The sequence below is a fragment of the Pygocentrus nattereri genome, chromosome 3 (assembly GCF_015220715.1).
Source record: "Pygocentrus nattereri isolate fPygNat1 chromosome 3, fPygNat1.pri, whole genome shotgun sequence".
In the NCBI taxonomy this organism is placed as follows: Eukaryota; Metazoa; Chordata; class Actinopteri; order Characiformes; family Serrasalmidae; genus Pygocentrus; species Pygocentrus nattereri.
The window spans coordinates 39312374-39337797 of NC_051213.1; the positions used below are offsets into that span (position 1 = coordinate 39312374).

At 38.1% G+C, this 25424-nt stretch overlaps 2 protein-coding genes across 9 annotated transcripts in view; one reads left to right on the plus strand and one right to left on the minus strand.

Annotated features, from left to right (window-relative positions):
• Positions 1–24585, minus strand: part of dtna (dystrobrevin, alpha) — a 45648-nt gene extending 21063 nt beyond the window's left edge. The window contains exons 1-11 of one of the 8 annotated variants that reach the window (XM_037537110.1): positions 24366–24585; positions 22725–22836; positions 13898–13959; positions 13667–13747; positions 11538–11751; positions 10867–10952; positions 10138–10292; positions 8653–8758; positions 5284–5450; positions 383–507; positions 72–80 (exon numbers count right to left, since the gene is read on the minus strand). In XM_037537110.1, coding sequence (XP_037393007.1) covers positions 72–80; positions 383–507; positions 5284–5450; positions 8653–8758; positions 10138–10292; positions 10867–10952; positions 11538–11751; positions 13667–13747; positions 13898–13959; positions 22725–22836; positions 24366–24384 — 1136 coding nt within the window. In that variant the 5' untranslated portion in view covers positions 24385–24585. Of the gene's footprint in view, positions 1–71; positions 81–382; positions 508–5283; positions 5451–8652; positions 8759–10137; positions 10293–10866; positions 10953–11537; positions 11752–13666; positions 13748–13897; positions 13960–21374; positions 21546–22724; positions 22837–24365 lie in introns of those variants that run through there. The other 7 variants (XM_037537108.1, XM_037537105.1, XM_037537107.1 and 4 more) reach the window with 7 other exon arrangements.
• Positions 24357–25424, plus strand: part of LOC108439742 (coiled-coil domain-containing protein 178) — a 52731-nt gene continuing 51663 nt past the window's right edge. The window contains exon 1 of the mRNA XM_037537104.1: positions 24357–24491. The gene's annotated coding sequence lies outside the window, so the exon portion shown is untranslated. The remainder of the gene's footprint in view (positions 24492–25424) is intronic.

The window sequence follows — 25424 nt, forward strand, 5'->3', positions numbered from 1 at the left end:
ATTGCTTCTACTATTACAATGATACAATTTTTGGAAACGGAGCTTGTTAATATAACATATGATCAACTTACCAAGTGTCCCTATTTGTTGCAAAAAGTGAAAAGAAAGCAGCAAAATGTTAGGAATGCATTAAACAATAATAAAAGCACAGTGAAGGTTTATTGTGAAGGTACAGGACTAAATTAATTACAACTTCTTAATTAATGAATATCACTGACTAAATCCTAGAGCCATTATACTCAAGTTGTCAGTAAAAACTGTGTAAAAATGTATTTACAGAAATAAGCCAGACTGGTAACATTTAGGTTTACTTTCATGTTTAAACATCTTATTGTAACAGGTATCAAAAAGGATTCTTTTACATGTTATGAGGTTTACTTACACAACATGAGCAAGGTTTAGGGGTTTTTCAGGAGCATCAGGGTATATGGGACGTAGCGTCTCTCGGTTGGAAGCACAGCTCAGAGACTTACTCAGGGCATTTGACAACTTCTTTGCAGGAGATTTCTGGAAGCAAACAAATGTGTCCAAGCAGTACTCATATTAGGAAAAAGCTACAACACTCACTCACTTTATATTCCAACAAAAAGTACTTTATTTGGTTTAAACTATAACTTTTTGGCCTATGCAAGTCCTTTCTCATTTATTTGAGATCCAAAAACAAAGAACACAATTTAATAATTAGTATAGATCAAAAGCACATATGGCTCCCTACTTAATCAAAATATAATTTGTTTATTCTGAATTTACATGCCCAAAGGCAAATTATTCAGTGACTGCAACAAATAAATGTAGTGTAGGTGTTTTTTTTGTAAAAACTCCTCTCAAATGAACAGAAAATTTGTTTTATGGTCATACAAATAATGCCATATGCTTAAAATTTACTGCTTATAAAAATGATTTTTTAACAGTGCATATCACTGAAGAGACACCATCTGAGATTCATTTTATAGCTCAGATATGTGTAAAAAATTGGTCAACTTTCAGTAGAAAAAAAGAAAAAGGTTTATCTTCTTTTATTACAAAGTTTTAAAATGACATTACCCATCTATTTGACTGGAAAAAAAGACAGTTACAATTCCCCATATGACACCCACCTTTTGAATATAGCTTACGAAGCATGAAAGTAATGAAGTAAAGAATATGAAAGTGCGTTTTGGAATGACCGGCAGTTCCACAGAATTAAAAAGGTTAAGGAAGCAGCCTTTTTGTCCAAACAGTACTTCATTATACGTTTATACCTCTCCATGGATCACCACCTTATCGTGGTGGAGGGGTTTGCGTGCTTGAATGATCCTAGGAGCTATGTTGTCTGGAGCAAAAGCTCCTGCTAGGGTCTCCCAAGGCAAACTGGTCCTAGGTGACAGGTCAGACAAAGTGTGATCCAAAAACACCCTTATGAAAAAAAAAGGACTTGTGTACCCTGCCTGGATTAGGATCTCTGGGGCGCCACCCTGGAGCCAGGCCTGGGGGAGGGGCGCACCACGAGCGTCTGCTACATGAGTTCCCCCTTCCATCGATCCACCACCGATGGGAGGGGCAGTAGAAGGAATTCGGTGCTTTGTGGATTGGGTAGTAGCCAAAGGCGTGGGCCTTGGCGTTCTGATCCTCGGTTGCTGAAACTAGCTTTTGGAACTTGGAATGTTACCTCACTGGCGGGGAAGGAGCCTGAGTTGGTGCATGAGGTTGAGAGATACCGGGTAGATATCGTTGGGCTCACCTCAACACACAGCTTGGGCTCTGGGTCCAATCTCCTTGAGAGGGGCTGGACTTTATTCTTTTCTGGAGTTGCCCATGGTGAGAGCCCACACCTGCCCGCTGCCTTTCTCATAGCCCCTCGACTCAGCACCTGTATGTTGGGGTTTTCTCCAGTGGATGAGAGGGTAGCTTCCCTAGGCCTTCAGGTTGGGAAACAGGTCCTGACTGTTGACTGTGTTTATGCACCAAACAGCAGTTCAGAGTACCCAGCCTTCTTAGAGTCCTTGGGAGGGGTGCTTGAAAGTGCTCCTCCTGGAGACTCTATTGTCCTACTGGGGGACTTCAATGCTCACATGGGCAATGACAGTGAGACCTGGAGGGGTGTGATTGGGAGGAATGGCCTCTCTGATCTGAACCTGAGTGGTGTTCAGTTTTTGGACTTCTGTGCAAACCACAGTTTGTCCATCACGAACACCATGTTCGAACACAAGGATGTCCATAAGTGCACATGGCACTAGGACCCCTTGGCCCCAGTTCAATGATTGACTTTGTAGTCGTGTCATCGGACTTGCGGCCATGTGTTTTGGACATGTCAACTGATCACCACCTGGTGGTGAGTTGGATCAGGTGGTGGGGGAAGATGCCGGTCAGACCAGGCAAGCCCAAACGTATAGTGAGGGTTCGCTGGGAACATTTGGCAGAAGAACCTGTCAGATTGATCTTTAACTCACACCTCCGTCAGAACTTTGACCAGATATCGGGGGAGTTGAGGGACATTGACTCAGAATGGGCCATGCTCCGTTCCTCCATTGTTGGAGCGGCTGACTGTAGCTGTGGTCGCAAGGTAGTTGGAGCCTGTCGGGGTGGTAATCGTCGAACTCGGTGGTGGACATCCCAGGTGACAGACGCCATCAAGCTGAAGAAGGAGTCCATGGTTGGTCTGTGGGACACCAGAGGCAGCTGGCAGGTGTCGACAGGCCAAGCAATCTGCGGCTTCAGTCGTCGCCAAGGCAAAAACCCGGTTGTGGGAGGAGTTTGGTGAGACCTTGGAAAGTGACTAAGTCGGCTCCGAAAAGATTCTGGCAAAGCGTCAGGTGACTCAGAAGGGGAAAGCAGTGTGCCACTAGCACTGTATATAGCGGAGATGGTGTGCTGTTGACTTTGACTGGAGACGTCATTAGGCAGTGGAAGGACTACTTTAAGGACCTTCTCAATACCACCGACACGTTCTCCAGTGAGGAGGCAGAGTCTGGGGACACGGATATAGGCTTGTCAATTACTGAGGCCAAAGTCACTAAGGTAGTTAAAAACCTCCTTGGTGGCAAGGCGCTAGGGGTGGATGAGATCCGTTCCTCAAAGCTCTAGATGTTGTGGGCCTGTCATGGCTGACACGCCTTTTCAACATTGCGTTGACATCAGGGGCAGTGCCACTGGATTGGCAGACTGGGGTGGTGGTGCCTCTTTTTAAAAAGGGGGAAACGGAGGGTGTGTTCCAACTACAGGGGAATCACACTCCTCAGCCTCCCTGGTAAGGTCTATGCAGGGGTACTGGAGAAGAGAGTCCAGCTTATAGTCGAACCTCGGATCCATGAAGACCATTGTGGGTTCCGTCCGGGTCGTGGAACACTGGACCAACTCTTCACCCTCTCCAGGATTCTGGAGGGTTCATGGGATTTTGCCCAACCAGTCCACATGCGCTTTGTGGATTTGGAGAAGGCATTCGACTGTGTTCCCCAGGGCATTCTTTGGGAGGTGCTTTGGGAGTACAGGGTACATGGCTCTTTACTATGAGCCATTCAGGCCCTGTACAAACAAAGCAGGAGTTTGGTTCGCATGGCCGGCAGTAAGTCAGACTCGTTTCCAGTGAGAGTTGGACTCCATCAGGGCTGCCCTTTGTCACCAATTCTATTCATAATTTTCATAGATAGAATTTTTACGCGCAGTCAGGGGATAGAGGGTGTCCGGTTTGGTGACCTCAAGGTCACATTGCTGCTGTTTGCAGATGATGTGGTCCTATTGGGGACATCAGGTCGTGAACTTCAGCTTTCGCTGGATCGGTTTGCAGCCGAGTGTGAAGCGGCCAGGATGAGAATCAGTACCTCCAAATCTGAGGCCATGGTTCTCAGGTGGAAAAGGGCGGAGAGCTATCTCTGGGTCAGGGATAAGCTCTTGCCTCAAGTGGAGGAATTTAAGTATCTCTGGGTCTTGTTCACGAGTGATGGTAAAAGGGAGCGGGAGATTGACAGGCAGATTGGTGGGTCAGCAGTGATGCGGACTCTTTACTGGTCTGTTGTGGTAAAGAAAGAGCTGAGCCATAAGGCAAGGCTCTCGATTTACCGGTTGATCTATGTTCCCACCCTCATCTATGGTCATGAGCTTTGGGTAATGACCCGAAAGAATGAGATCGCGAATACAAGAGGCCGAAATGAGCTTCCTTCGCAGGGTGTCCGGACTCTCCCTTAGAGATAGGGTGAGAAGTTCGGTCATCCGGGAGGGATAGAGCCGCTGCTTCTCCATGTCGAGAGGAGCCAGCTGAGGTGGTTCAGGCATCTGGTTAGGATGCCTCCTGGACGCCTCCCTCAGGACACGCTGGCGTGACTATATCGCCCAGTTGGCCTGGGAGCGCCTCGGAATCCCCCCAGGGGAGCTAGTGGAAGTGGCTGGGGAAAGGGAGGTCTGGGCCTCATTGCTGCCCCCGCGACCTGAACCCCGGAGAAGCAGAAGATACTTACTAGATGCATACTTCTTTGTAAATTGGCAAATGTTACATGATCAAATGCCAAAATATAGAAATTTTGAAGAATGAACTGTGTGTTCAAACATAGTATAATTTGCTCAGTCTTGGAAATTTCTGCACAATGGTGAAAGATGATGAGGACATTTTTTTATTTTTTTGGGGCTTGTGTTTCTGTCCGGTAGTATGTTTGCATGATGTTTCTTCTCTTCATGGACATCTCGGGCCTGATATAATAAGGTTCATAAGAATCACCATAAGAAAGTTAATAAGGATGAAATAAGGATTTGTTTATGCCATTCTCCAAAGTGCTATTATGGAAAGTGTCTAGGAGCAACAATAGCTCACCTGGGGCTGTTGTTTAGGGTTTGGGCTAGGCCCCTTAATACGACAGTGTAATAAAAATAAAAACAAAAATAGTAGACTTCGAGAATAAAGTCGTAATATTTCAAGAAAAAAGTAGTAAAATTTCAAGAATAAAGTTGTCTGGTACGATATTTCGAGAATAAAGTCATAATATTTTGAGAATTAACTATTTAGAGAAAAAAGTCTTCTTACTTAGAGAAAAAAAGTTGTACTATTTGAGAAAAATGTGGTAATATTTAGAGAAAAAAGTCACAGAATTGCAACATTAAAGTGGCATTAATACAAGGAAAGGTCGCAATATTTGCAAAGGGAAAGCAGTACCTCTTCCTGTTAAAATGAGGGTAATGAGTTTTTACTTGAAATACACAGTATTAAGACTACATCCATGGTAGTCTAATCACACACACACTCTATTCAAAATTAATTTCATTATCTGGATGAACAGCACCATCATCTAACCTGACACACACCCGTCACCCTCTTACCCACGATGTGTATTCCTTCATCTGGTGTTGGTTGCTATGGGAGCCAGAGGCATGGCCCTTCCAGAAGCACTCCTGACAGAGCTGGTAATTATGACATTGTTGGCAGCGGTAACGAAATCCCATCATGCTCTGGCTGTGGCAGTAGGAGCACTCCACTGGGTGGAAGACTAGAGGAGAGGAGGGAAAAAAATTAGTAACTGGTGCCACCATTTTTATGTGCCTTTGCTTTTTCATTCAATTTAATTGTGTCCAATTCCCAACCCTTATGTCTCTTTTTTTTTCTTACAAGAGCAGCACTGTTCTGGGCCATTCTTATCTTACAGCCTCCCCCATACCTCCCCAATTACAAGGACTTCAGGCCGCATTCCATGTGATCCGAGCCGTAGGACATCCTTCAGCTTTTTGTAGGAAAGTTTATAGCAGTATATTATACAGGAGCTCAACACAGTGAATTAACACATTAAGCTTACAGTTTATTTTCTTCACACAAATTGCACATTCCAATGTCATACATCACATGACTGTGGTATATGACATAAAGGGAAGAACAGTGTTTCTAGTGTTCAGTTGATAGCGTTCAATCTCCTAAACGGCTATCCTCCTGCGTTTTTCTTATATGGATCACTCCAAGAGAAGGGTGCTACATTTGATGTCTTGCTCTAGAGATTTTTCAAGATAAATATGTGGTTGGCATAGTGTAGGGGGTAACACCTCTGCCTTCTACTCTGTAGACTGGGGTTCAATCCCTGCCTTGGTGAACACCTTACGCTATACCAATAAGTATAGTCCACGGGCAAGACTCCTAACACTACCTTCGCCCACCTGTGTAAAATGATCAAACGCTCTGGATAAGAGCATCTGCCAAATGCCTTGAATTTAAATATATGTTTTATTGCAAATGGGGAATAGGGAAATAGATGAGTTCTTACATTTTTTTTTAGGAATGCAAGTGATTTTTCTTACCTGTATAGTTCCATCTCAAATATTACTAACTAAAAGTATTAAGATCAAATCTTTACTGTGCTCAGATGTATATGTTTTCCATTTTAGCAGCACATACACACACGATCATTATAAAAACATTCATTGTCTAACCTTAAACTTTTTAGCCTTATTAAATACTGTACTGTTCGATGGCGTTTTAGGCTCACTTAAAAAAAAAGTAGACTTTGAGTACAAAGTCATAATATATTGAGTTAGAATAAAGTTTTAATATTTAGAGAAAAAAGTCATAGAATTATGACATTAAAGTGGCATTACATAAAGGTCGCAATATTGTGGCCAAAGGATTTGGAAGATGGCACTCTCCTCGTGTTAAAATGAGGAATTGGTAGAGTTATGTTTGTATCAGTTTTACCAGTAAAGAAATACTCAGTCTTGCCATCTTCTGGCATATCAGCACCAGATTGTTATAGTATAAGAGCACTGAAATGGCTGTGCAAGAAACTGTTTATTTAGTAGATAAAACCAGACATATGGACTACGTCTGTTTTTTTTAAAAAAGAACTCAGAACTCACTCAAGAACTTAAGTCACATTCACACAGGAAAAATAGTTACTGAGATGGGAAAATAACTGAATCTGAAACTATGGTGAAAAAAAAGATGGGGGAAAAAAATAGCATGTCCATTTGGCACCACTGTCATGGAATGACTTACATATTGTTTAAATGGTTTATCAAAAATGATTTCAGAAGCAAAAAAATAAATAAAATAAATAAATACTATCAGTGATTAGTGTATGTAAATAGCTTTTAGACCAGAGGGATCAAAGGAGAATGGCAAGAATCACGCAAGCAAAATGACCAAAATCAGGCACATTGCTTTCCAATTCAACACTAATGATCAGATTGTCATATCACAATGCAGCTATTATTAGACCTCGTCTTGAATGGGCTTCAACTAGTAGTGGGCAGTATACCAGCTGAAATTCTTCCTCTGGTATTTTGTCATTAGTGTTATACTAAAACGACACAAATTAGCACAACACACATACACAGTGCAAACCAAGCTAACATTAGCCTGATTGATCAATTGGCTAAAATACTTCATATCTGTCATATTGTCATATTTCAAATGAAAATGGAAAAAAAAAAAAAAAAAAAAAAAAAAAAAAAAAAAAAAAAAAAAACAGTCCCTAGATCACTGCTCACTGTCTGGTGCACTGCATCCCCAGACAACAGGCAACAGACAGTGGCTAAAATAAGGCTCCGTCTATGAATTAAACCTCTTCAGCTGTGTCTGAAACTGTGCCTTGGGGTTCCACTATTTTAGAGTAGTGTTCCAAAACATAGTGCAAAAGATTCAATGCACTCAAAGAATTCCACTAGCAGATAGGGGATACCTATAATGCACATGTTATAAATGTATGTAGACTCTTCACATTTGTGCAGTCAAACTTCAAAGTTATTGGTAGCAAGACTTTTATAGTGTTTACGCAATAGAATCTGCAGTTGCACAGTAACAAGCACACATAAGGATACAGCGTCTGGATCATAAATTCTGTTCTCCAAAATTGTTCTATATAGGTGATCCAGAATTTCGATTGTAGGGTACAGTGATTTCAGACACAGCATTTGTGTGTTGGTAGAAAAAACATGGGATGGAATTTTTTAAAGAATGTTGTTTTTTTTTTATTTAAAGGTTAAACTCATGAGAAATCTAAATCTTTTGACTTCAAAATATCAAAAAGGTATTTTGACAAAAATCATAGGTTGAAATGTATGTATGAATGTGTTTGTATATATTTATTATCATATATATATATATATATATATATATATATATATATATATATATATATATATATATATATATATATATATATATATATATAATATTTATTAGCTTATTACTCTCAATAATTGCCTTTCATTTAAGTATATTAGAACAGATCCCTTGTAAATATCTAATTTTGAATAATTTGTTATGTTTCTGTTTTTTTTGTGAGGATGCAGTTATAACTAATTCAGTTGAATGTTGTACAAAACACCGTGATATATGCTAAAACGGCCAGAATCCTTAACTTAAACTGTGATTTACATTTTTGGTCATTTGAGTGTATATGCGAGCATAGCATAAGCCCCTCCTCCTCCTTGCACACTTTGTTCTGATTGATGAGTTTTGATCATTGTCTTTGAAACATGATGAATGAGACCCTCAGAAGAGACCGCGGGGTGTATTGCCAATACAATTTTAACATTTTATACAGTTTCATATTCGATTTCAAATCCAACAGGCATTGAAATCCCTCTAGCCTTAACAGATGTCGGTAAAACATGCTTAAATGCTGGCATTGACAGCTTTAATACTGCATTTGTTCACATTTCAGATAATGTAATAAACACACTAGCCAAAAATGAAAACCTTACCATTCTCCACATTAGCAAGCCGATGCATAAGAGGCAACCAGACGAGACACTGTGCAGGAGGATCAGACATAAAGGCATCCAGGAACATGTTCAAGGAAATCTGTTTCTTTAACAAAAAACAAAAGGCCAGTGATCACCAGGAGACCCAAGGGCTTAATTTATAATAAGAATTTTTGGGCTTATACTGTATAATGTATTAATAAAATGCAAACTTGTTTATTATCAGTTTCTGTAATCTGCACTGTAGAGTCTGAAGTTTTCACCACTGTAACACACCTGCTACCATGCACAAGAGGCTGATAATTAGCCTTTTCACTGAATCAGGAATGTTGGAAAAAACATAAATCTACAGTGGCTGTCATTTTCATGTGGAAAACTTAGAGTGCCAAGATAACATATTTTTCTCCAAATCCATCAATATTTTGAAATTGAGTTTGTCTATCTTAATTACTATAAGATTTATAAAATAAAACAGGGGTTGTCAACTGGCATATCACGGTCCAGATGCAAACCCAACAAAGATTTCAGTGAACCTAACCAAGCACTTGAAATAAATCTATAGCAAAGCCGATTAACATACATGAGATATTTCAGTGATCATACATGAGCATAAAGCAGCGCTGCTTCTGTAGTGCAGCAAAAATTAGCTACAGGAAAATATACCAAGTCAGATAATGTCACATATTTCTGTAACTGTAGTGGATCATTCTCAGCAATGCAGTAACACTGATGTGGTGGTGTGTGTGTTGTGCTGGTAGGAGTGGATTAGACAGCAGTGCTGCTGGAGTTTTTAAACACGTCAGTGTCGCTGCTGGAAGGAAAATAGTCCACCAACAAAAATATTAAGCCAACAGCGTCCTGTGGGCAGTGTCCTGTGACCACAGATGAAGAACTAGAGGATGACCATCACAAACTGTGCAGTAGCAGATGAGCTATCATCTCTGACTTTACATCTACAAGGTGGACTAACAAGATAGGATTGTCTAATAGAGTGGAAAGTGAGTGGACACAGTGTTTAAAAACTCCAAAGCCACACACTAACACACCACCACCACATCAGTGTTACTGCAGTGCTAAGAATGAACCACTACCCAAATAGTACCTGCTCTGTGAGGGTCCATAGGGGTCCTGATCATTAAAGAACAGGGTAAAAGGGGGCTAATAAAGTATGCAGAGAAACAGATGGACTACAGTCTGTAACTGTAGAACTACAAAGTGCACCTATATAGTAAGTGGAGCTGATAAAACAGACAATGAGCATAGAAACAAGGAGTCGCTCGTAATGTTATGCCTGATCTGTGCGTGTGTGTATAATATATATATAGGGTTAGGGTTATATATATATTTATGGTTAAGCATTTAAAGGTAATCATTATGGTAATCATTTTTTATCTGGATCTCTCTAAGCAAGAAATTTGATGTAACTGGACCTTGCAAGATACAGTTGAATACGCCTGTTGTAAAATGTTAATAATAATTACCTACCTGTTGTGGAAAGCATGTTCTGGTGGTCTGCTCAGTGTAGCCAAAAGATGGACCTTCAAAAACTGTGACAGGCAGCTTAAGCACCTCCTTTAGGAACTGGTCAAATTGTGAATAAATCATTATTCCTTTGGGGTCTGCTATCTGAGAAAAAATATCTGGAAATAGAAAAAAAGGTAGAACATTCATACTCAATTCATGCATATAATTAGAAGAGTGTGAGTTTATATATATTTTGATAGATAGATCTATCTATCTATGTGTCTATCCACCCATCCAACATCTATCTATCTATCTTGATTTTATAGCAGAATTAAAATGTGCATTTTCGTTTTAAATTTCCTGGAACGAGAATACAGATACTATTGTGTGAGAGAACAATGTCTTTCAGAATTTGCTTTTATTATAAGCGTATGTTTTGCAAGATTTGGATTATTTTATAAATATTATTGATGGCTATGGAAGTGTGCTGTTAATACATGCACATTTTTAGGAACGTGAAAGTAACGTCCCAAAAGTTAAACATTAACCAATACCTTTGACTAGATACTAAACAAGGTCAAGGTCCTGTTTAATAACTGAAAATGACTATCAAGAAAATGACGGTTTCTGTGACCTTATCAAATTATGATAAAAAGGGCAAATTTAGCTCCTTAGTTTAAGATCTCATCAATCAACATTACTTTAAAGAAAATGAGTCAGTCTAAAGGTAAAATTCAAGGTGGCACTTACATCTTAATTTGTCCGAAATCTTTCCCCCACATAACGTTCCAAGGGCCATCTTCACCACAAAGGCTGAAATCTTGCCTTGTCCCTCCCTGCAACAGAAAGTTATTGAGTATTTTCTTAAAAAGTAGAATTACGCAAAAGTGTCGTATTCAATAGTCTATTTGAAACATTATGTACATTTAGTCCATGATTGCATTTGAGGTTGCAAATCTGAAACAGAACTGGCGTGCACCCAAAACCACAAACACTGGCTCTGTTAGCCCCCTAATCCCTCACCACCCTACTTCCTTTTGTGTCTTCATTTACCATGCAGCATGCATTAGGACGGTTGGAGGTACACAAGAGCAAGAGGATCATATAAGCCCAATGGTATCTTATGAAACTCCACTTCCACTGTTTACCCATTATAATAACCAAACATAAAGTGTATATGAGAATTAAAGATTAACACAAGCAAAAATATAACTTTTTTTAGGGTATGTCTTTTAAAATGCAAATCATATGGTGATCATCAATTACCAACATCATTCTTGGCCTACAGCTTCTTGGGTAAAGTATTTCTCATAATGCTGTGTGGACAGTAAGGACAGCATGAGCAGCCTCCCGCTTGTTCATGAGGGGACAATTAAACTTAACACAGAGGGTCACTTTCTGAACAAATAGAGAGAACTCACGGATCATAAGCAGCCAACAAGAAGTTGAGGAGTACCAAGATGGACTGCTCCACATTGATCTGGTGTGTGGTGGGCATGCGCTTGTTCAGCTGGTAAAAGATGGTAGACAGTATTGCTTCAAGTCGGGCCACTGAAAACTCAGTGTTGAGGTCCATGGTGTTAAGGCCATTCTCTCTGAATGCTTCAATTAAATTCCAGATATCCACCAAGTACACTGTAGGTAAAAGAAGACAGAAGAATATAGAATGATAATGTAAGGTTACAAACATCACAATGGGTAGTTATCACATCAGGGTCTGCTAGGTTTACTAAATTAACTAAAACAGAAGTTTGTAGACACCAGCTCATTCAATGTTTCTTTAAAAGTTTAACAAGGATTAAATAAAAATTCATCCTAAAAGTATTGGATCTTTATCCCTCCAGAGAACACAGTTTCACTGCTCCACAGCAATATACTAGTGGCTTTGTACCCCTTTTGGTCGATGCTTGGTGTTAGACCTTACCATGTGTTGCCGCTCCAGAGTGACCCATTCTATTGGTAATGGGTTTTTATCGGATTATAGCTGTGTGTGCAGCTGAATGTCTGTGTCAGCAATGAGTGTGCATTTACGTACTTGAATTCACTAATTAGACAGACTGGCTGGATACTTTTGGACATGTAGTGTATATCTTGCAATTTGCCAGATACAAGTCGTATGTTTAGCTCCCCAGCATACTACCAGTCTGTTGCCAAGAACTGTCTATAAATATCTATATATTCATTATGCTATAATGCATTTCAGTTAATCAATTCATATGCACTTTTTTTGGCTAAGACAATGATGTAAATCTCTGCTAGTGCATCTATGAGAACATATAGTTATATTAGAATGAAGGTAACTTGTTTTTTTCTATTTGGATCAGTGTAAAAAAAAAATGACTGAACATTCCATTTGCCACTACGAAAATAATCAAAACACTACTGAACCTTTACCAAATGTAATGAGTGTAATGAGAAAATGCTAGCCTGTACATAACAGTAGACTAGCAAAGACAGAAGAGCTGCTATACACACATAAAATAATTTCTTTAAAGCACAAAAAAGTTTACTTAACTGCAGAAAATATCTGTTTGCACTTTTTGTAATGACATGAAAAAGGATGACAGAACAGGAACTGAACCAGTTTGGATTCCATGCCAACGTAGGATCTGATATTTTCGAACCCGACTATTACCTCGAAGAACCTTACTCATCAATTACTTAATTTTATATGCACACACAGCGCCTACTTCACATCAAAACATAAAATGGGCAGGTTTCCCCTACCTTACTGCACTGTATGCAAAACTGATTCTTTTGGCACATTTTTGCATATGTTTTGGGATTGCAGTGAAACTATCAAGTTCTGGGGTGTATATTGTTTCAGGTGTTTGAAATTCCTATCAATAAAATCCTTGTCTGTTTTAATTATAGGATGACAGCTCTTTCATCTTCAAAATAAGCTCAAAAACGATTGTCGTAAAAAAAAAATCAGCTACAGAATTGGAATGGAATGCGATTGCATCAGCCCTTAAGGATTCAATATGATGAATGGCCTTAATTACTTTTACTTATTTTTCTCAATTGGTGTGACAATGACTTTACATGTGCTTTTTGACTAGAATTTGGACTGTACTTATTCATGTCTGTTTGCACTAGAGAGGAATATAAGCTACATCATGATATCTGTTACAAACTAATAAAAAAGAACTGCATTTCTTGAATAAAGATTTCTCTAACTTCACCTTCAGAAACAACATAAAAAATTGTTTTTTTTTTAAAAAAGACAGAATCCCAATAGAATTACTTATAAATTATGATTTTGTATATGTTTAGCTTATTACTATATGTATTGATATCTTCGGTTTAAATAAATCATAAAATAATCCTTTTAAATTTCTCAGGTCTGCATACTTAATTGTTTTGCTAAGTATTTTTTTACTGCAGGAATGCAATGGTCCATACCTGTTTATGTTCATGTTTACAGTAATAGTGACATTTTTGTTTTTTTATGAAGTTTTACATTGATTTGATCCAAGGTTCTCTAGCAGGAACATAATCTATTTTCACTGGCTAACATTTGACACATGATACTGCAGTTCATACTCACAATTACACTTCTTCTGAACAAATCTGAGCTTGCATGCCGTTCTGTAGGTGGACAACCTGATGGAATCCAACTCTAGAGCACCTATCAGAAATGTTCAGAAAGATCAGAAATGTTAGTATATTGTGCTAATATTCAACTATTAAAACAATTAAGACAAACATTAAGACAATTTTAGCAGTGCAAGTGTTCAACCGTATTTGTAGATATTAACTAAAATACACTGACACTTACGCATCTCGGCAAACAGTTGTCTTCTGTCTGCCATAGTCCTGCTGCTATGATCCTCAATCATTCTACGAAACATACCAAAATGGAAAATAAGAACTTCTGAGATGTTTAAAAATATTGTATTGTATATGTATTTAACTTTCATATAATTAAATTTATGAAAATTGATAATTGTTTCCATAAGCTTTAACTGCAAGTAATGGTTGTAGAAATCAAAATTACAATATATTCTTACTATATTACTATATTACTTTACTGTATGCTATTATAGTTTGTATTAATGAAGTTAATGAACACGTTTCCTGAGTAGTACTACTCTTTGCTAAAGGAATGTCTTTCTGTCAAATTTCCAGACAGGAAAAATAAATTGTATTTCATTTTTGTTCTTTCAGCCGTTCTTATAAAACAGAAGCACCCAGCAAAATAAGTATTATCTATCAATGACCGAAATATTATTTTTGATCTGTACGACACTAATAACAATACAACAGCACATTATTTGATGTTTTACCACCTTAATGTTATTGTTTTCTCACAAATAAAATGCCATTCCATTTCACAAGTTTTAAAATATGTTTAAGGACTGAAGACACCAAGTGATGAAGTGTTTCAGATGCAATTTTGTCCCATTCTTTCAGCAAACAAATTTTAAGGTGTGCAACAGTATATGGTCTTTGTTGTCCTATTTTGATTTGCATTTTAAAATGTGCACACTTTCTATATTTTGGACAGATCAGGACTACAGACAGACCAATCCTGTACCTGCACCCTCATCTTCCACAGCCATGACTTTGTAATGTGTACAGAATGAAATTCTTCAAATTGAAATCTGCACGGGCGCTCCGGTAAAATTTGTGGTCTCAAAGGCAGCATATTTTACTCTTAAAATCTTTATGTACTTTTTGGCATTAATGGCACCCTCACAGAAGTGTTACCTTTGCCAAGGGCAGTGACACCAAACCCATACCATGACAGGCCCTGGCTTTTGGACCAGCCTTTGGATGCTGGTAACAGTCTGAATGGTGCTTTTGGTGTTTGGCCTGTATAACACAGCATCCATTTCTTCCAAAAATGAAATACTGATAGATCTGACCATAATTCATGTTTCTATTGTGTGATGGTCAATTCCAGATGCCTTTGAGCCCAGAGAAGTTGATGACACTTCTGGAAATGGTTAACATAATGGTTCCTTTTGGCAAAGTAAGTTTTAACTGGCATTTTTGGATGTAACTTTGTATTGTAGTGGTTGACACAGGTGTGCCAAAGCAATCCTGAGCCTATGTGGCTATATTTGTTACATAACCGTTTAAAAAAAATGGGACACTGTGCAAAATTTTAATAAAAACAGAAAGCAATGTGAAAATAATTAACCCTGATATTTAATTGAAAATAATACAAAGACAACATATCAAAGGTTTGAGAAATTCCTATTGTTTTTTGAAAAATATATGCCCATCTAGAATTTGCGGTAAGATGTTTCAAATAGTGCAACAATTCAAGAATAATGCTTCTCCTAAATGTTATGTAAAATAGCAAAGAACTTGGAAATTTCATCATCTAGGATACATATTATCATTAAAAGATTCAGATAACCCAGAGAAATCTCTGTATGCAAGAGACGAGGCCGAAAACCCATATTAGCTGGCCATGATCTTTGGGCACTGAAAACAGACACAATTCTGTAGTGGAAACAACTTCTGACAGCCACTCACTGTCTGTGAATACAGTTCATCACTGCATCCACAAATGCAGGTTAAAACTCTAGCATGCAAATAAGATAAACATATAAACAGGATCCAGAAAGGCTCCTGTCTTCTCTGGGCCCAAGCTCTGTTAAGATGATCTGAGACAATGTGAAAAAATGTCCTGTAGTTCAAAGAATAAAAAAAATTTATTTCCTTTTGTAAACCATGGACACTGCATCCTCCAGGCTAATAATCACCAGCTTGTTATCATTTCAAAACCAGCATTCATGATGGTATGGGGGTGCATTAGTGCACATGGCATGGGTGACTTACTCATCTGTGAAGGCACCATTAATGCTGAATGCTATACAGGCATTATTTGGCAACATATGCTGCCTTTTTGTCTTTTTCAGGGAAGGCCTTCCTTGTTTCATCAAGACAATGCCAAACCACATTCTGCAAGTATTACAACAGCATGGCTGCCTGCAGTCCAGACCTGTCACATGCTGAAAACATTTGGCACACTATGGAATGAACAACCTGACAAAGCAGCTAAAAACCTATATCAAGCAAGAATGGGAAAACATTTCACTTTCAAAACTACAGCCCTTGATTTCCTCAGTTCCCAAACGCTTACAAAGTGTTGTTAAAAAGTATTGCATGGTTGTTAGAAGTTTCGTTTCCTCTATATCTTTTAAGAATGCTCCAGTTTTTCACCTAGTTTCCTTTGACTTTCCCCTTCCCTTGCAAGGGGATTTTCTTTTATTTAATCTCCTCAGAAACAACTCCTGAAAAATGAATAACTTATACTTAATGGCCATTTTGACTGGAAATCAAATATGTTAATGATGGTCTCTTACTTTTGCATGGTACTGTAAATGATACATTGCCTAGCATTAACTGTGAATTAGAAAAGTCACATTTACAACTAAAGAAAATCATCAAATTCAGCTGAATCTCTGCAAGAAATGTTTTGAATAGAGCTGTGCAGAGAGGACACATCTGTAGTCATGCGATTTTAAGAGTCATGTTCTTTACTAAGAGATCTCAGAGAGACTGCCACACAGACAAGGCTGATTACAATGGTGGAGAGAATGCTGAAGCCATGGCTGACTGCACAGCGTCCCATGCAATCTAATACGGCCCCTCTGATCATGTGGTACATTGCTACAGCAACAGACAGCCCTACCATGCCTATCCTAAAGGGAGGGGGAATGTTTCGTCCTTTGTGAGAAGAAGAGTCTACTATAGACATACAGAACAGTAAGTGATGGAGGGTCTTCTCACAGTCAAGTAGGTCTACACAATCAGGTATACATCTCTGTCCTCACGGTAACTAAATTCTTAGGAAAATGATTCAGTGAATCAAATGAAATCTCGATTTTCAACATAAATCTATTTAAACAGATTTAGAATTACTTTTAGAAGTAAATGGAATACACAAATGTGATTGGAGGAACTGCTTACATGGTAGAGGAATCAACAATTGCAGTACAATACATTTTTGTACAAATAGTCAGAATTATTTGTTTTGGTCAGAACATGAGGGTATGCTAGAGGTGGGAAATATGACCAAAATATCATATCATGGTACTTTAAGATATTTTCATGAAATACAAGAAGCATCAAACTATTTTGTTTTTCTGAATATTAACAATATTTGTGGATTAAAGCATAGCAGTTTATCACATTACATCACAATAATGATCGTCATACTGCCCACCCCATGCTTTGATGAATATTGTTATAACAAATTATAATACATTCTAACATTCCAAAAAAATTAATACCACTGAATTGGCATTTTCACACTGATGCAATTTAAGCATCAAACAGTTTGCAAACAGTTTGTTAAATCACTGATATCTGCAACACTGGTATTTTAGAACCAATATCCCTGTTCTTGATTTGGACAGTCTGGTTTTAATCAATCAATCATGAATCATGGACATACAAATATATGCATTTATACACATTTTGGTAAAAATCATGTTTAATTATGCTATGTTTACTTATGATGCCCCTTTTTTCAACATTTTTTAAAAATAATAATAAAGCACTGCAATATATCATTACACTGTCAAATATAACTCAAGTACTCAAGTCATGTGTGTCTGGGGCTGTCACCATTTGTTATTATTTTTAAACATTAACCAAGTAGTCAGAGGGCCAAACAATAAAAATGAGCTGAACAATAACAAACCTTCCAATGCCTTCCAAAGGTTCCAAAATTACTGGAGAAAGATAATCAATGTGGCTAATCATGCATACACATAAGTGTGTTTCTTACCATAAGAGAGATCTTTAGGAGAACTTACATCTTATTCTGCGACAAAGGCAAATCGCAAATAATTTATTTTTAAGTTTTCTAACATACAATTCATACCCCAGTCAATACAGTCTATAAATGAAAACTACCACTTTGTTTCTCAACAAAAAATAGCAAAGAACTTGAAAGATTCAGAGAATCTCTGTAAGCAAGGGACAAGGCCAAAAAACAATATTGACTGCCCTGATCTTTGGGCCCTCAGGCAGCACTGTATTTAAAAAAGACACGGTTCTGTAGTGGAAATCATTGCATGGGCTCAGGAACACTTCTGAAAACCCTTATCTGTGAACACAGTTTGTTGCTGCATCCACAAATGCAATTAAACTCTGCCATGCAACAAAGAAACTATATATAGACTGATCGACAAACACTGCTGCCTTCTCTGGGCTCATGCTCATTAAATATGAACGGAGGTGAAGTAGAAAAGTGTCCTGTGGTCCAACAAATCAAAATATTAATTGTTTGTTTTGGTCAGAATATGAGGGTATGCTAGAGGTAGGAAATATTACCAAAATATAATATCATGGTACTTTAAGATATCGTCAAGAAATACAACAAGCAATCAGCCTCCTCAGTTCCCAAACGCTTAGGAAATGTTGGTAAAAGAAGAGGCGATACAACACAGTGGTATACATGCACCATCCCAACTTTTTTGGAACATGTTGTTAGCATCAAATTCAAAATAGGCATATATTTTTCAAAAGCAATAACATTTCTCAGTTTCAATATCTATTATTTTTTGTACTATGTTCAAATAAAAAGAGTTTACATTATTTGCACATCACTGCATTATTTTTTTATTTACATTTTGCAGAGCATGCCAACTTTTTTGGAAATGGGGCCATATATACAAGTGGAAACAAATGGCATAAGAAAAGTCAGTGTTCATAGGGCCCTCAGTACTTGTGTATCAGTGCCTACTTTTAGCCCCAGACACACAATATTTATATAGCATTCTGGACTTGAACTTGAGCCAGTTAGCAATGAACTAGCCTAAAAATAGTCATGACTTATATGTTATACATGTTCTTCCAGCCTAAAATAATACAAACACTGAACAACTGCTGCAGAAATGAACTCAGCATTCTGGGGACATGCCAGCTTTCTCCCATGGGAGGACAGACATTTGATTAAACTGATTGCATCAGAATAAAAAATCCATCATCATCACAAACAAAACAGCTATTTTTAGCTAAAATGCTCCATTTCTTGTCACAAATCATGACTGTTTTGCTAAGAGAGGGCAGTCCATTTTTATTTCAATGATGATATTATCCCATTATGCTTCTCTTTGTTAGTATTCAAACCTGATGGAAGTATTTGTAGGTCAGAACAAACTGTGGCCCTGATTTGAAAATATCTGAAGAATTTTAAAGTGATTGTTACAGAGTTCTATACAGAACTCAATGAAGTACCCAATCAACCTTTATTTCAACTCGAGTACACTGAGGGAGACCCTCATTGATGGATTTGTGATGATTGGTTTTTTAAAATGCTTTTTGTTTTAATAGCAGGTGAATGCAGAAGGAAAGCAGGTAAATACCTCTCTAACATGGGGCCTTAATGCGGTAACTATAGTAATCGTTTTCAAAACATCATTCCAATGGAGAGATGTATTACTCAAATGACAGAAATAACTCATCAGAAGGACAACAAGGTAAAAAATTAAAATTATACATACATACATACATACATACACACACACACACACACACACACACATTATATATATATATATATATATATATATATATATATATATATATATATATATATATATATATATATATATATATATATATATATATATATACATATACATATACACACACACACACACACACACACACACACATACACACATACACACATAATGCAAACTCCAGTATGAATTTCAAAACATTACATGCAGAATTATGACAAAACAACAACCAACACGTCCTCCCTCCTCAACTCAACTCAACTCTGGCCGAACCCAGTCCAAATGATTGTTTATTCCAGCCTCACTTGCCAACACATGGATTAAACTATCAGTGAGAAACAGGGATATGATCTGGCAATCTCACAAATTCAACTCTTCCAAGCCAGTTCTTCTCATCATCGCTCAGCCTGAAATGCATGATTAAGTTCAGAGAATGCGCTGCCTCCAATCCATGAATACGGGAATGCGAGCCAATGACTGATACGCTCATGAACAGCATGTTCACAGAAAAAAGAAAAGAAAAAAGAAAAAAAAGAATCCACACAAATAAATATCTTACAAGTCAAAGCAAAATATCCTAACATATCATAAATTCAATTAAGGCTACTGCTACTGATTGTTTTAGTAACTGAGTAGACTGCCAATTATTCTGACAATTATTTGAGGTACCAAGTTTTTAATAAGGCCAATGAACCAAAAGAAACTTAAAGGGGAATTTCACCATTTTTCTAAATTTCTAACATACATAACAATGTAATCAAGATCTGTGAGGATACTCATTTTTTCTCTTGCATGATATTGCTGTATATACACTTACAACAGTATAATTTTGTCCAAGTGTCAATAAATAAAAAAAGCTGTTCACAAAAAAATGTAAACAAAAGCATTCAAAGAGGTTTAATGTACTCTGTTCTAGACAAACCTACCCAATGAGGATTGTTCAGTGAATGTGATAGGTACTAGAGGTCTACAGACCTTAATGCCCCTAATTTCTGTCCCTAAGGCCTCACAGATTTTTTTTTCCATGAAATGACTATGAATATGCTGCCTGATGCCTAAAACACTGTGTTGTGATAGTTTTGAGCAAAGCTTTTGGTATAACATGTATTTTTAAAAACCTTTCATGGTGAAGTACATGTAAGGCACTGTGTGGCAAAATGGTGCAAAAAGAAAAGACCATGATCAGCTTTACATACAAAAACTCAGAACACATGTAAACACTGATGGTTTGGGTTAGTAAATAAAATGGATACATTTGTCTGTATGTATAAAGAAAACAGACTTCTGGTTCCTGTAAAGAAATGAATTGATACGTTTCTCTACAATGCACCAAAGTCTTTAGTCAGTGTGCAGCAATTTTGAAGAAAAAAAAAGTGGAATTTCGCTTTAACTGAACAATAACAAACCATAGCCTTTCAAAAAAATCCTGCCTGTTATGACTAAAAAAGGAAATAAGATTCTTTGAAAAATATATAAAACTAGCATGTGGCAAAAAATTAATGCATTTGAACAGTCATGTCCATCAGGTTCTCTTTCATACAAAAGAAGTAGGGTTTAAAACATGTACTGTCATCGTGCAAATTGTGAACTAATTGCAGACTAATCAAGGAGGTACATTTTAGTTGAGATGAGTATTCAGACTTAATTATTTGTTACAGCCCTAAATTCAACACTTGATCAGACACTTGACTTCGCAGTCAAACTGACACAACATGAAAACACAGCAAGGATTTTCAAGGCAACACAGCATGCATGAAGACGTACCCTTCAGAGAGCACCATGGTCCACTTCTCTCTTGTATGTACACTAATGTTCTGTTGCCTTTAATGTTGCTCCTGCTTTAGATGTCCCCCTTGCTTTTCAACAGGCTTACCACCACAACAAAAGCAGTGCAGTGAGCCGAGAGCAGCTTGTTGAAATTAGAAACTGTCAGGCTCCAGCTTGCACTGTCTCTATCTTTAACTTCAAATGAGCGAGGCTCACATTCTTGCCCAACTTGGCCAGCTACCTTAGCTCCAGCCTAAGCTGCTATGTCACAGGGAGCTCCACTGATGCCTCTCTCTTTACACCATCATAACATATGAACATGAAATAAGACATTACAATGCACAAGCTTGCAAAGGATCACTGTAATTTATGGCCAATAAGGTTACATTCCTAAGGCACAGTAACTACCCATTTTACACAAAGCAGAGTCTCTTTTTAGCCTCTTGCTTTCTCAGCAGAAAGGACCCTAACTCTGTTTTGAAAATAAGAGATCTTGACTTTGTTGATGAACATCCCTACATTACAGTGATTTTCCAGAAGCACCTTTTGCAAACAGATATGCAGTGCATCCATAAAAAGTCTGAACCAGTTTGGGGTGTGGGGGGAGGGGGAGTGAACATATATATGACTCTACATATATATGACTCTCAAAACTCTACAGCAGTAGTTCTTAAACTAGTTTGCTTCAACACAACTTGCAACAAATAGGGACAGAGCGAAATGTAGACTGTCTGATGGTCCCTGAGGACTGGTTTGAGAACCACCATCACCAACTTGCTTGCCTAGATATCTACTATTCAGCTGACTTTAATTTTGTGTTCTACTTGGCTCAGAAGTGGAAAGTCTGAGCTAGGAATTACAGCATTTATGAATTCTACACATTAAAACTATAATGTACAGCTAACTTTCTAGTCAGCATTATAGATTTAACCAACTGCTGTGTCTGTATATAGACTGATAAACAAGTATTATTATAATCTCGTTTAAAAGTAGATGAATGGTTCTGTATTACTTTTGACAATGTAAGCAGCTATTTTCACAATGTCATATGCTCAGCTAGGAGTTGAGATCACCATCCTGACATTCCTAGTTTAAATTCCTAGTTGTGGGGGTGTTTTCTTTGATGTTTCACTAGTCAGAGGTGGGAAATTCCAAGATACAAGCTTCAGTCAAAGGCAGCACGACATGCTGTCAAATTACTGACATGCATTTGACAGAAGAAAAATGTAAATATTCAGAGCATTTTGATGTGAAATGGTGCATTATAGAGAAACTAGAGGTCAAAGTTCACTGTTGACACAAAGCAGGTCGGGTCCAAGGATTCATGGTGTTGACACCAAAACTTACCCTATCACCTTTCTGCTGAGAAATACAGCGAGATTCATCTGACCAGGCGATGATTTTCCAGTCTTCACCTGTCCAGTTTTGGTGAGCCTGAGCCTCCTGTCCCCCCAGCTTCCTGTTCTTGACAGAAGTGGAACTTGACGTGGCCTTCTGCTGTTGTAGCCTATCTGCCTCAAGGCTCAACATGTGCATTCTGAGATGCTGCTTTTCTGCTCAGCACAATTATAAAAAGTGGCTTTCTCTGTTTACCTTTCTTGTCGACAAGGAATTTCTGTCTGCAGAACTGCCGTTCACAAGATGTTTTCTACGTTATTGCACCATTCTCAGTAAACTCTAGAGATTGCTGTGCATGAAAATCCCAGATCAGCAGTTATATCCAGAAACCAACCCGTCTGGCACCAACCATCATGCCACAGTGAAATAGCTCATCAGAGATAACTGATGTAAACATTCACTGAAGTCACTGGCCCACATCTGCATGATTTTATGCACTGCACTGTTGCCATATGATTGGCTGATTAGATAACTGAATGAATGAGTAGGTGTACAGGTGTTCCTAATAAAGTGCTTAGTGAAGACACATGTAGGATCACTGGTCATTTTGCATGGTAAATAACACTGACTTGAGCTAGATTTGATTTGTAGACATCACAGGCACTAGTTCCAAACACTGCTACTGTAAAGAATATCCAAATCAGTATGAATATGCAACCATATACCATAATAAATCATCCACTTTGTTTCGTGATAGTGTGTTACTGCAACCTACATGTAGAGGTGTTTTTAATAAAGTGCTAGGTTTGTGCTTATATCGTCAGTCAATTATGACTTCCAGCAATTTCACACATGTATCTAACACCAGGCCCCCTGCAACTAATTCAGACTTCTTGTTACAATGAGCATTACTCAGCAAATGAGCACTCAAATGAATAACAGGAATTCACTTTGTGTGGGCTGAACAACAAAACAAACTTAGATGTTGTGAGCTGCTGGTGGCTGGCCTGACAAATCTGACAAATCAGGGTTCGTGCAATCTGACAGTAGATGTTTCTGTGGGGTGTGCTGTGACTGTAACAAAGGAAAGGCAATACTGTAAAACCTGAAGTTGACTTGTCTTAAACTCGTTTGTGGAAACTGTCTTGATTCACTCATGCTTTATACCGGTATAGACTATATTTGTAATCTGATGAATTCCATCAGTTCTGTTGGGTTAGGTTACGTGAGCAGTAGGTGTTCATTTCAAATGTCAAAATGATCAGTTATCATTTTGGCAAAATTGTGCAACAGAACTCCACAGTGACATTAACCAAGCAACAGACAGATCTGAACCACGTAACGACAAAACAGCAAACAAACAATTGTACCCAAAACAACGTGACGTAAAACTGACACGCTGACTACGTCTCCAAAGCCCTATTTTGTGTTTTACTAATTTTATCCGGCCCTAGACACGCTCTTTTTTTCTTTTGCCACACGAACAAACTGCAGAAAATGTTTTCTTTTTACACTGCTAGCTCCGTCAGTTTGTGTACAAAAGCTAAAAGCAATTCACACAATGAAAGTATGTTCGTGTTCCATTGTCAGGCTTTGCTAGCATAGGGATAGCATAGCTAGGATCCAGCTTGCAGTGCACTTGCTACTCACCAGGCTTCCACGGCATCATCGCGGAAAGCGTTTGCAGCTGAAACTATGGTGTCCCCCTTGTCTGCCTGCACAATAACAATACATGTTATTGATATCAAACTACAGCGTTTCCAACATATAGCAGCTGTAAGTACGAACTGCATCCGAATTCAGTTTGGCTCTCGCCTTGCCTGCTACAGCGAGGTCTGTTTCAATGACGTAATGCGGAATCTCTCCACGGGGCTGTGCACAAGCATTGTTTATACAAAAAGGCTCATTTAGTACGCCTAAAAAGACATTTCTATCTAATATAACGTTTGATAGATTCAGACACGATTTATTGTCAGACACGATTCCGAAATTATTCCTACTCCTACCCGAGCTAATCTATGTTAATTGAAGTTTTGTGAGTATTTAAATAGTTCTACGCAGTTTCGTGCTTCCTTCAAAGAAAACGAACAGCAAACGTTTTGCGCAGTGCGGCGCAGACTACTTTGTCAAGTGTTGGCTTTGATTTAAGGCACATTTGGAAAAGTTTTGAGAGAGAGTTGTTGTGTTTCACTTTTGGCTTACGTCCTCGCGTCCTACAGCATGTAACGTTATCTGTCCACAACGTTTTACTGACTTTGCTTGCTTGTTGCTTAGGAACCGTTCCACGACCAGCTAGTCCGACAGAAATGAAAGATACACATCATCTAGTTAGCTATATAGCTTATGTTTGGATATTTATTAACGTTAGCTAAGACTAACCTCGCTCTTCAGAGTAAGTGATCTAGATCTAGTAGTCTATTTGTCACAAAGAAGAGAGACTAGAATGAAAATTCTGTAAATGTTACAGAAAAGGTTGGCCATCCGGCGCACTGGGTTTGGACACTATCAGGTGAGTTTTCTAATTGGCTAGCTAATGTTAACTTGACCTTAATTTAATAAAATTTCTGAAAACAAGGAAAATTTGTGAGAAAATCCTGAAGTTGCAACAAAAAGGACAAGCTCAAACGTTCAGTTTATTTACCCTCTTTTCTTTTTCAGCGTAACCAGGTTAGTGTAATTTTCAGCAGTGTAGTACCACGAAAAGTATTC